The sequence below is a fragment of the Solea solea genome, chromosome 6 (genome assembly GCF_958295425.1).
Source record: "Solea solea chromosome 6, fSolSol10.1, whole genome shotgun sequence".
Classification (NCBI taxonomy): domain Eukaryota; kingdom Metazoa; phylum Chordata; class Actinopteri; order Pleuronectiformes; family Soleidae; genus Solea; species Solea solea.
The window spans coordinates 25,588,437-25,601,443 of record NC_081139.1 but is presented as its reverse complement, the minus strand read 5'-3'; the positions used below and the strand labels follow the sequence as shown (position 1 = coordinate 25,601,443).

General features: G+C 40.0%; 1 protein-coding gene across 1 annotated transcript; it reads left to right on the top strand.

The window, feature by feature from the left end:
- Positions 1-353: 353 nt before the first annotated feature.
- LOC131461517 (globoside alpha-1,3-N-acetylgalactosaminyltransferase 1-like) lies at positions 354-7,080 on the top strand. The gene is made up of 4 exons (XM_058632827.1): positions 354-449; positions 571-615; positions 1,879-1,926; positions 2,220-7,080. The coding sequence occupies exons 2-4, from the start codon at positions 582-584 to the stop codon at positions 3,164-3,166; spliced, it is 1,029 nt and encodes a 342-aa protein (XP_058488810.1). The 5' UTR covers positions 354-449; positions 571-581; the 3' UTR covers positions 3,167-7,080.
- The last annotated feature ends 5,927 nt before the right edge of the window (positions 7,081-13,007 follow it).

Below are 13,007 nucleotides of genomic sequence, written 5' to 3'. Positions count from 1 at the left end.
TCACATGAAGTGAGCTGTGTTTTTTTTTTGTGTGTTATTCTGTTTCCTGTTTCCTCTCCTTTCTCAAATGCTGAAAAATGGCATCTAGTGAGAGGAGGATGTATTTCATGGAAAGTTTATTTATGTTATGTTTATGTTTATGTTAACGATGCGACTGTCAACATGAACAACAGGAGAGAATCAAGTGTGTCCATATCTCAGATGTGGACAAAATCATTTTGTTTTCCATGTCTGTTTCCTACTCTCCACTTCTTAGCTCCGCCCATTTGCCCCAGATTTCCTCTCACATCTGGTTTCTTCTTTTTTTGTTGGGAGGGGGGGGGGGGGGCTCCAAGACTGAACACTGCAAAACCCTGAAGGGGGGAGTGTAAGAAAAGGGGAGGCAAAGAGGAAAGTATGTGAAGGGAAGTGTGAGGGAAAATATTAGAAAAGCAACACAGAGGGGCAAGGTAAGAAACTAATCACCCGTCCTGGAAGAGGGAGGGAAATGCAGGGATTGTTTTGTTTTGAGCAGAAAAAGAGGATAAAGTTGTGTGTGTGTGTGTGTGTGTGTGTGTGTGTGTCCATCAGCAGGTGATGACATGGCGGTGCTTCCATTCTGCAAGACGCCCACAGGTCAGCATACCATGAGCCACTGCTCCTCCTCCTCTTCTTACACATCATTGACGACTGCTCTGTGAACGTGAGACTGAAGCAGCACAGAAGGCGTGGAAAAAAATGCTTTTCTATAAACAAAGAGATCTGTGACGTGTGAAAGCATGTTACATGAGGATTGAGTGGCATGTGTGCACGTTAGCTCTAATCTGAGCATATTAGAGCCAACTGTGGCTTCATTTCAAATGTTCTAACACCGTCAGACGTCGAATTGCTGATGTTTCCATCCACACATCATCAAAATGGACTGTCTACACTGTAAAAAGAAAATGGTTGACAAATGAAAAAATTTAAGTAATACATTTTAGTTTGTCATCCATTTTCTTTTTTCTGTGTAGTTGTAAAACCTACATTATTTCAGGTTAATCAAACTGCATTTACCAAGTTCAGTGAAGGCAACTTGCTTACTTTAGTTTAAATGAACTGAGTGCATTTAGGTGTTGCCTAAACCTTTTAGTTTGTCATTAATGCATTATTAGGTTTATATTTGGCATGTCTTGTTCTTTCCTTTAAACTCAAACAGCCCAAAATGTCCTGATGTCAGTTGACATGATGTCAGATCTTCTGTACAGCAAAACAAAAACCAATCCTATGTTTATCCATCAAAAAGGAGCCATAAAACCAACTCACCAATTCTGTTTGAGTTCAAAACTACATACATTTTATATCAAGCTAAAACTGATGAATATGATGAACTAACGCCAAATATCACTACACTTCTGTCACAGCAGCTCAATTATGCAATGATCTCAATGTTGAAGTTAGGACATGCACATGTTCAAACACAAACAACAAACTGAAGGAACGATATGTGATGGAACAGCATGTAAACATCATCTCACTCTCATTCTTTTTTTCTTGTATTTGTTCACTGAGTACTACACATACACACCCATATGTATATGTATACTGTAAATAAGGTAAGGGTAGTAACTTGTAAGTTAAAAGACAAAGTCTAAAGAGATGGAGTGGTTATTTGTATTTGTTTTACTTCAGACCTTTGATTTTGTTGTGATTTTTCAAATGTTTAGTATTTTTTAGTTCTTGATTTTTTATTTTTTATTTTTAAATAAAACATTTTTTAAGTAATTTTAATTTTAATTTGTCTGAATAAAAAAATATTTATTTATTTATTTTTATTCATGTATTTATTTATTTATTTATTATCTATTTGTCTGTGACTGAAGACTACAGTGATGCTGTTTGTGTGTTTCCCTCACACAGGATCAGTCAAACTCGTCCTGTACTGTTTCCTCCTGGCTCTTATCATATGTAAGTGAATGCACATGTGGCCAATTCATGCTCATGTCTTGATTGTGGGATTGTCCACTGCTGTATCCTCCACATGAGGAGCCACAGGCTCAGGGGCCCCAGGGCTCTGAAGCCTACGATCCCAATGTTTTTGCACAGTTTATATTGTTCACCCCTTATATCTGAAAGGGGCCCCTCAGTTAAATAAGGAAGGTTCGGTTATGGGACATTGGGGGTCCATCACAGCTTAGCTTCCTGTATTGGCTTTTGAAATAACGTCTTTTATAAAAAGAAAATTGTTTTTTCCTCCTCAGACTTCTTCCATGGACGTAAAGCAGCGGTCAGCGTCACGTCACCTCGTCCTGTCTTTCATGCAGAGAGCCGATTAATGACAAGCATGACGCTCGTCAAAGCAGCAGGGCCTCAAACACCGATGGAGACACCGTGGCGGGCACCTTTAGTGTGGGGTGACAGCCACAACTCAGCCCGGCACAGGGAGAAATTCGCTCAGCGTGGAATCCATACGGGTGTGGTGACCCTCGTTGTGGGGAAATATAAACGCTTCATCCACCAATTCCTCACCTCGGCTGAAATCTACTTCCTCCCCGGTCAGAGGGTCACCTATTACATTCTCACAGACAGCCCTCATTCTCTGGATCCCCCCATGGAGTTGGGGCCCAAGCGACACGTGAAGGTGGTTCCTGTTGCCGAGGTGCCTGGGTGGAACAGGCTGGCCTATCGTCGCATGGCCCTGATCGCTGACGCCATCAGAGATCCAATCAGCGGCGAGGTGGAATACCTCTTCTGTGCTGACATTGACCAGGAGTTTGTCGCCCCAGTGGGGGAGGAGATCTTTGGTAACCTGGTGGCCACGTTGCACCCAGAGCTTTATGGGATGCCACGAAACGCATTTCCATATGAGGTTGAAGAAGTCTCCTCCGCTTGCGTGGACGAGGATGAAGGAGACTATTACTACACCTCAGAGTTTTATGGCGGCTTGGTTTCTGAGATGTACAGAATGGCTCGTGCCTGTTCCATGCTTATCCTGCAGGACCAGGCCAGTGGTGTGCTGGCAAGGGGCCTCGAGGAGAGCTATTTGAACCGCTACCTGATTGACCACAGGCCAACATGCGTGCTGTCACCAGAGTACAGCTGGTGGGATTCGGCCCTTGCTGCTGATGTGCCAGTACAGAGGCTGTTGTCCCTGGGAAGACAGTGTGAATCTTATGATATGGAGATGAGAAAGAAGCACAAATGTTGAAATGAATGTAAAGGACGATGGGTGGATTTTGCTGGCTCAATCCATCACATACTGGACTACTGTTATGACTGTTTTGTTTCTTGTAGACCTCGTTCAGACCTGGTATTAACATCTGTCCCGCGTGATCTGATCATGTCCAGATCCCGCTAAAGGTCTGAACACTCCTGATCCATCCTGAACGCATCATCAGACATGATCTCAAACAGAATTCAGAGGGTGGGTTGAGGCAGCCTGGCTGAGTCTGTCTCTGCAAACATGCCTGGCATGGACACCATTTTGGCCAACTTTAGACTCTCCTAAAAAGCAGATCCAAGCACAAACGGGTTTTTTCCCCTAGCGAGCTAGAGGGCGGGCTTTACACAATGACGACGGAGAAATGACATCTCGTAGCTTTTGTATACACCAAAGAGTATCTCTCCTGGACAAAAACTTATCAGACGCCATTACTAGATAACCATCGCTACTAGAAATCTACAACCAGCAGCCGTGAGGGAGAGAGAGAAGAGAGAGACAGACACAGCGTTGCCTCGAGCTATGCGAGATGTCATTGTTCTACATAAATTAGGAACTGTGGCGAGTATCGTGTCGTTTCAAACCAGTTTGACGCGCACAAATGTGCCGTAATGAAGTTTGTGGACATGCTCTATAAACCCCTGTAATGCTTAAAGGGATTTGTGTGAGTAATCTTTTCAATTCATTACTTTGAATGATCTATGTTTAACATTGTTGACGATTGACACCTGCTTCAAATCTACACCTGCTGTTCAAGCCTTGTGGAAATGGGCGGTGACTGCACCTTCTCTAGACGTATACTCAGTCTTATTGAGACTTTAGTCAGGCTAGGTCTGAGGACACGTGGCCACATTCCTGAACATGCACGAACACAATTTGTTGTCAGGATGGATTGGAAACCACGTCCTCAGCTGACGTCAACAACACATCGTTTCAAGAAATATCTCCGTCCACACGGAACCACCTGAAACGACTGTAGTACCTATGACAGGACTGTAGTAGCGCTGTAATGTTGCACCAAAAAAACAGAGAAGAAGACGTTGTAAACATTAGATTGAGGGTGTCCAAACTACAGCCTGTGGGCCAATCACGGCCCTCGGTAAGATGTTGTGCGGCCCACAGCTTCGTTTTTATAATGTATTATTTATGGCCAGGGACGGACTTGGACAAAAAAACGGCCTTCATCACGCGTCACCCCCATTAGCTCAGCTGGTAAGGAGTTGCGGTTCAAGTTTTAGGGCCACGTTGAGAAAAAAAATTTTTGACTTTGAGAATAAAGGTGTAAATTTGCGAGATTAAAGTTGTAAATGTACGAGATTAAAGTTGTAAATTTACGAGAATAAAGTCATACATTTATGAGATTAAAATCGTGAGAATAAAGTCTTAATTTACGCGATTAATGTTGTAAATTTACGCGATTAATGTTGTAAATTTATGAGATTAAAGTCGTAAATTTATGAGATTAAAATTGTACATTTACAAGATTAAAGTCGTAAATTTACAAGAATAAAGTCGTACATTTATGTGATTAAAGTCCTAAATTTACAAGAATAAAGTCGTAAATTTATGTGATTAAAGTCGTAACTTTATGTGATTAAAGTCGCGAGAATAAAGTCGTAAATTTATGAGATTAAAATCGCGAGAATAAAGTCTTAATTTACGAGATTTAAATTGTAAATTTACGAGATATTCTAACCTGTTGTTTAAGAAGAGGAGAGCAAGAAAATCTTTTTCCGCAGAAAGAACCAGGGGGAAATGGCTGGAACTGGTCGACTGCAGGATTATCAGTGGAGGCATCAGCGGGTCATTCAGAGGGGTTTTGTGGTTTCTCTAGTTTATCATATGAATCCATTTGCCATAAGGCGTTGGGGTCTCTCTGGACCTTGACTCCTTCTGGATCCAAAACTTAATTATCAGTCAGAATGTTTCTTGAGAAACCACAAAACCCCTCTGAATGACCCGCTGATGCCTCCACTGATAACCCTGCAGTCGACTAGTTCCAGCCATTTCCTCCAAGTCCGTCTGGTTCTTTCTGTGGAAAAGAAGCATTTTCTTGCATATTCTTTTTAAAGTCCTGATACTTATGACAATGTGATGCTGATGTGCCAAAAGATGAAGTATCTCTTTGTTTGTGAAACCTATTCTAAAGTATAATTCCACGAAATGCTCCACAGCCCTCATTTTAACAACTCTCCTCTTCTAAAACAACAGGTTACAATATTACAACTTTATTCTCGTAAATGTACAACTTTATTCTGGAAGTCGGTGATTTATTTATTTTTTTGTCAATGTGGTCTTGCTCATGCAGACTAGTGGAGCCAGGAATCGAACCCATTGAGCTACCGTCGGCCCTATCTAGTAACGTCATTTGTTGATCCAGGTGCACATTTTCACAGTTTAGTGTAGGGCTGCACCAATACCAATTTTTTTCTGGCATGTGAGTACTTGCCGATACTGAGTACTTAATACCACAACAACAAAAACTGTACTGTAAACAAAATACAACAATACATTACTGCATTACTATTACTGCTGTTTAGTGAAGAGTGAGGACAATTCCTTTCCTTGTTCACTTAAAACATTTGGGTTAAACAACTTAGAAGCCTCATTTGTAATGGAACACCACATAAGTATATCAGGTGCAGCAGTATCAGTAGTTTCACGAATACAAATACGAGTAACTGTGCGTCTCTGGTTTAGTGTAAAGTATTGAAATCAATCAGGTTATGATAAAAATCAATATATCTACTGCTTCTCTAGTCAAACACTAGCTACTGCATTCAAATGTTGGCATTAGCTTTCTTTGTCCACTCCTGCGTCACTGGTCATCCCCACCTTGTCTAATCAGCATGAGGGTCATTGTCCCAGACTCTTCCCCCTTTTGTAATGAGTGAAAGCTGTCGCTCTGTTGCCTTTCTCTCTCCGGTAGAACACGGAGTGAGTGATTCAGAAGCTCGTCTCACTCATCACCTAAAGGCTCTGCTGTACTTCCGCGAACAAGCCGCGCACACCGAAGTGCGCCGGTTCACAGCTGAAAGGTCGTCTGTAGCCCAGATTGGGTCTGCGTGCGCTGTGCGCGGAAGTAAAGCAGGGCCAGATTTCTCTCACAAACCACACCCCCTGCACTGCTCTCTTTCTCATTTCTCAGTCCACTTCATGGCATTTTTCAAAATCCAGCATTGGGCGGTGTTAGCCTTCCAAGAGAGGGTTTTGTTAGCCTTTAATTCCAGGTGTGAACAGTGGTACCTTTTTACATGTAATCCAATCTCTGAGGAAGGATGTTAGTCCCGGGTCTGCATGGGGCCTAAGAGATGGTCTTTGGTCAAGATGAAGATAAACCATATTTTTCAGTCTATGTTCAATAAATAATTCAAAATGTCCATTTGATTTTCCTCTCCAATGAAGCCAATAAATGCAGCCCATGGCCACACCAAAACAAACGGCACAATTTGCTCTCTATTAAGGACTCATTTGTGTGAATAGCACCTCTGTGTGGCTGCTGTATCATCCACTGCAGACAAAACACAATTGACCTGTCTCTTTAAACCAATCTCTGTCCTCTCCATTAATGTCAGCAAAGGAGATACTGCTCCAGCTGCTTTGTGGTCACCAGTGATAAGAGTCAACAGTGTGAGTGCACACTTTCCCCACAGTGGCCAATCATTAACTGGAAGTGCTGCTGTTTCAAGGTCTTTAAATACCAGGTGGGGGCAAAAAAAAGGGAAACAACAAGATGCTATGCCTTCAGGTTACATGAGCAGAAATAACCATGTTTCAGCTCCAGAAGCATCTTGCTTTAAAACTGGGGAAACTGGATGTAAATTTCCATTAAAAAAAATGATTTTGTTTCTTCCACATATTGAAGTAAAATTAATACTGAAGTAAAGTGTTGACTGAAAGGAGCTGATTTCAGTGGTTGGTTTCAGTGTGTTATTCGTGTGTCAGTCTGCCTTCTTTCTCCCACACACACACACACACACACACACACACACACACACATTCATACTGCTCCCTCTTCCCTGTGTGCTGTGTTTTAATGGGAGGGTTAAGCAGCAGCAGATGGCTGTTTCTCACTGCCAGAGAGAATCTGTCCTCGCGGCCAGATCGCCACGTTGAATGAAGTTGGAGGTGAACTTCAAGATAATCCTACGTTTTTTGTTCCTACTTTTCTTTATTCTCAAGCAAAATGATCAACATTTCTCACATATCTATTGAAGTAGACTTATTACCATGCATCCATGATTTAGAGATAATATGAATTTCCCAGTAAAGTGAAACTATCTGTCTCTTAACACTCTACTTTCACATATCAGCATATGTATATAGTACAATACAGCTGCCATCTGCAGCTGTTCTAAAACATCTGCTGTGGTTTGGTTCAGAAGCCCTGTGTCACTTGTACTTGAAAGCATATGCTTTTTGCATAGGCTGACTAATCCATGCTGAGTTTGTCTTTTCATGCCACGATGCAAAGCAGTTCAAAGAATTATGGGTTTAATCCTCGCTATGTGGTTCACTGGTGGTCAGCTCAACCGAAGGCAGATGAAAAGCCAGGATAGTAGTGGTTGACACAAAAATATGCACATTTTTAATATGTTTCGATGATTATCAACGATTATCATATGTGCTGAAACGGATATAAATCTCCCTTGTGTAGATGAGACACATATTTGCCTGCAACCCAAAGATAACTCCAAATTCCTGGTCCGTTGTAGCGTTTGCTGGTGTAAATGGGTCTGGTATATGTGGCGATGATTTACACGTGTCTTCTTCATATGAAGATAAAACCCAGCCTTAACCATGAGCTGTCACAACCACGCGTTTAACTGATGTAACAATAGCAACAGAAACATTCTGATGATGAATAATTGCTGTCATTTGTGGGTAACTACTGTTTGTTTGGGGGGTTTTTTTTAGAGGGAAAAAAAGTCAAAGTTAATCACTTTTCAATCTCTATGAACTATAATCCAAAAGATAATCTGGATGCAAAGTGGAGCTCACCTGTCCCTCATGTGTGAGCACAGAAGGAGGAAGCTGGTGCATCTGGAGAAAACCTGACCCAGGACATTACTGCGAGCTAAGGCGGCACTGCAGTGCCTACTTATTAGTGTCAATTATAGGTTACTAACAGGTAAGTTAAAGTGCCAGAGACATCTTGATGATGGAGCAATTACTCTAGGTGTTGATGATTCAAATTCTCTATACTTTTACTGTGTTAAAATATACAATATACAAGGTAAATAAAATGCTACATGTTAAAAGTGAAGTGTACACAGTTAGTTTGGGTTTTTTGAAGTGTGATTGTATGAGGTACTGAAATAAAAAAAGAATGGGACGCTCACTCTCACTGAAAATACGGCCGCTAGTAGTTACACAGTAAAAAGGTAAAGGTTAAGTGCCTGACATTTAGGGTGGTTATTTAGCAGAATTGAATGTACTACCCTTAAGTATGTTTGTATAAGTGTAAAACTGCTTTAAAATAAAGCTAAATAGCTTTATAAATAGCTTTTTATATGTATTTTAAACAAGGTCTTTGCTATGCAGCGGATGCAATCTTGTTTCTACAGCAGCCTAAAGTGGAAGATTGCTAAGGAAATAAAGAAGAGTAACTCTGGCCAAATAAACCTGATGCATAAACTAACAGAAGACGAAAATGACAGAGAGTTGGAGAATGAAGAAGTGGAGAGGTTTGTGAAAAGGGTGTTTACATCCTTTCTGGATATGTCTGTGACTTTATTTAGTTGTTAGACAACCTTTTTACCGCAGTTTATAAACCACTGAATCTAAATTCAAATTCCATAGGGAAAAGTTTTTGTGGCAATTTTTGCTCACAGGGTCTATGGGACTGCTTGTCTAGTGTTACTTTGTTTTAGTGTCTACTCAGTAAATTAAAACAAAGTAATTCAAACACAGAAATCATAAAATAACACATTTGAGCTTACTGACAGAGGCATTCATGTAAAATAGTTTCCTGAACTCAGGTTTCCAACTCAAAGCAACCTCACCAACCCCAATTTGGGATTAAAAGATGCTAGTCTGGAACGTGCAGCATTATCTGCTAAGGTTATTCCATTATGTGTAGCCACAGGCACAATCATTCAAGTTACAGGAAGCGTTTGAATTTTCACCCAGGTGCCAGTGAAAACTTGCAACTAACCATTATTTTCATGATTGATGAATCTGTCAATTATGTTTTGTCTACAAACCAAATGATTTCTTTGTTATTTGGAGCAAAGAAAGCAGACACTCTTCACACACTGCCAAATATTTACAGTCACTCCTGTTAAATATCTGTGTTTATACCCAGACACAGAGAAGCAAATGTGTAACAGACAAACAACAACAGTCTGTTTAGGGATTTAGCAAGAAAGAAAACTTCATGTTTATTATTTATTTCCTTTAATTAAAGCTGACATTAACGATGGGAAACTGTTTAGTGGGTGTGAGTAACACTACATGTTTTTTACCTCCAGGGTTGGCACCATACCACTTTATCATGTCAGATACCGATATCACAAACAATGATATTGATATTAGTTTGACATAGTCTTTTAAGAGCTTTTAAACTTTGAAGCTGTTAAAAACACATTTGTGCTGTAGCCATTTCAAATACATCATTCTCCAACTGTGTAACAAATAAATATTCTTCTCCCATAAAGACGAGATAAACAGTGGCTTAATTGACATTTTTACAGTCTGTGCATCGTGAAGCATGTGATATATATATATATATATATATTCAATGGAGTGATTTTAAGCAGGTTCCAACCAATACCGATACTGAGTATCGCATTGGCTCATCTCTATTTACCTCATTAGCGTTTCAGTAAAAGAATCACATGGGAAACTGCTTTATCTTAACCTTTTAAGGAGGAGCATCATTATCACTCCTGATTAAAGACATGAGCATTTAATTAAAATACATGCCTGGCCAAATAATCCACCTATTAATCATTAACCTCTATAGCCAAGCAGTAAAGATGAAGATATATCATCCCATGTGATGACATGAAGAAAAAATCGTCAGTCTTCAAAGTAGCAAAATGAAGCAAGTACTTCACAGTTAAGTCTCCCATATCTTCCTGAGCGTAAAGTTAAGTCTCAAACAAAGGATGTGTCATTTTAGTCTATTGTTCACACTGTGCTCTTAAACGTCTCTCATGTGACACCCTCAGGGCTTTTGTCAACACACAAGCTCTAAAATCAATGAGTCCCACCCACCCTAAAGGCTTTATTTCATTGTTTGCACGACTTGAATTTAACAGTCAGTATTTAAATGTGTAAGTTGTTGGAGCAGGAGAAACAATGCTTGCTCTGAGGCAACGCTGTCAATGCAGTCAGGGTTGCAAATGAGGGGAGCACTATATTTTCTTTTTTGTTCAAACTTAACTTGTGTTAATTGTGCGTGTGTGTGTGTGTGTGTGTGTGTGTGTGTGTGTGTGTGTGTGTGTGTGTGCGCGCGCACGCGTGTGTGTGTGTGTCATAAACACTGACCATGACTTCCTGTATAAACAGTATGTCTCGTTTTATGATTTTTATGTATGTAAATGGCCACCTTGGTGGACAATTCTATTCTATTCTTGTCAGGACCAGTAGACCTCATTGAGACCAAAAACCTGTTCTAGTGAGCTAGAACCTCATTTCTGAGGAACTGGTAAAGTTTAGGGCTAACATTTGAATTGTGGTTAGTTTGTGGTTATGGTTGAGGTTAAAGATAAAACTTTGTTTAGGCTGTCCAAAAGCCAAATTAACTGAAGTCACTGAGAGTCCTTAAAAGGATAGCTGCACAGCCCTGTGTGTGTGTGTGTGTGTGTGTGTGTGCTTTCCTCTCTCTCTGTGTTTGAGAAAAAGAGACAGATCAGGGGGATGGGTGGGGTGCAGAGCCATGGTAATCTCCTGGATTCATGCAGGCCCTCCTCCACCCTGCCTGAGGCGATGCCACACCACAACAAGCTGCCCTAATCACCAGGTCAAGGGGACTGACAGTGGGAGATAGCGGAGGTGCAGCTCACATGAGGACACACTTGTGCCTATTGTGCTGATGTCACTTTACATCCCATATCATTTAAACTGAACCACATGAAAGATGTCTACAGGGCAACATTTAGGCAATGCAGTTGATTTTTGAATACACTTGACCCAGGTGCCTTGTCTTATATGAATTAGTCAAAAATACTTATTAGATATTGTTTGGGTTATCCCTGCTGATTAGTTCATTCATCTCACAGTGTGTGACAAATATTTCATTTAAAAAAAGGCAGAACATGTGCACACATATTTGTTTGTAGGGAAAACCACTTTACACTTGCATATATGTTTATATTGTATATATTTCTTTCTTATTTTATTAATTTTTATTAAAGAGGATGCTCTGTTTGTTCATTCTTGTACATTTTACTAGGACACTGAAAGCACATATGTCTTGATTGTGGCATATTTTTTGCATATTTCTTTTTATAATATATAAATATATAACACTATATATTTACACTACATATATATGTAAAGACATATATGTACATACAGTATATGTATACATATATCATATTTATTATTAATATACAGCAATAAATGGTAACAAAAGAAACATATTGTCCACTTAATTAATGCAAGGAGTGTCCTGGAGAACATACATGTACACATATGGCGGTTCGACTCATATTACCTGGTACCTGGTACTTTTTTAGTACCTGCTCTTGCAAGGTTCCAAACAAGCGATACCATGTGTGACGTTGACAGACTGCCGGCCACTGATTGGCAGAGTTTCGACACTGGAAGAGTCATGGGCGCAACGGGCGACACTAGAATCAAACCGAAACAATGCCAAACATTGAGAAGGTACTACGTTCTCATGGAAAACCAACCGAAGTGGAAAAGTGGATGTATTGGCGATTTTCTCTTGTAGAAAAGCGCCAATACATCCACAAACACCAACACACTCATATGTATGTACATACATGTTCATATACACTTTGACAGACTACATAGGATAAGTCAAAAATAATGTTGAAAGTTAAACTACTGCCATTGGATTAAACACAACATCAAAACATTGGATTCAAAATCACAAGCATCCACTTCACACATTTCTGCAAAACTAGTTTGTTATGATGAAATAAAAATGCAAAGGCATGTCAGAGTTTTCTGTAGTGGACTGTACAAAGCTTCCTTTAAGAGTTTCCCCGGGCTAGATTTAGTTTTACTGTGTCAGCAGAACGCAGCAGGCACAGGCACAGGCACTTCTGCTATAGGGGGGTAACCTAGTATGAGAGAGAAGCTACAGGTCTGCAGAAAAATAGAAGCCCAGTGAGGGGATTTTGTCCATTAAACTCCATAGTGTTGCTTTTTATCTGCAAATAAATTAAATGACAGTGTGTACATACAGTATATATGTATATATATATATATGTATATGTATATATATATACATATACATATACATATACATATATACATACATATATATGTATATGTATATATATATATATATATATGTATATATGTACATGCATGTAAAAAAATAACAACCCCACAATACATTTTAAACCTGATTTTTTAAAGAGCGGCTGGCGTTTACAGAGAGGCCCCTAACAGTCTGTACATGTGATTTTGTTATTTAAAGGAGATCCTGACAACCTAAAGTAGGGGCCTCAAACTCATATGACCTGGGGGCCAATGAGCAGCTTGTTTGGTCAGTTAGGAGTCAGTCAAGTGAAAGAAAGTCCATTTCTTGGGGGGTAAAAACAGCAGTTCAGTGGGTATCACTATATATACATACATCCATATGTATGTGATGTGTTGTAAATGAGCTGGAAAGTAAGACACTCTC

Bases quoted from the DNA above. Each gene is read 5' to 3' on its own strand.
- LOC131461517 (XM_058632827.1), top strand. From the start codon at position 582: ATGGCGGTGCTTCCATTCTGCAAGACGCCCACAG. The intron at 616-1,878 runs GTCAGCATACCA...TCCCTCACACAG, and splicing joins ATTCTGCAAGACGCCCACAG to GATCAGTCAAACTCGTCCTG. The intron at 1,927-2,219 runs GTAAGTGAATGC...TTTCCTCCTCAG, and splicing joins CCTCCTGGCTCTTATCATAT to ACTTCTTCCATGGACGTAAA.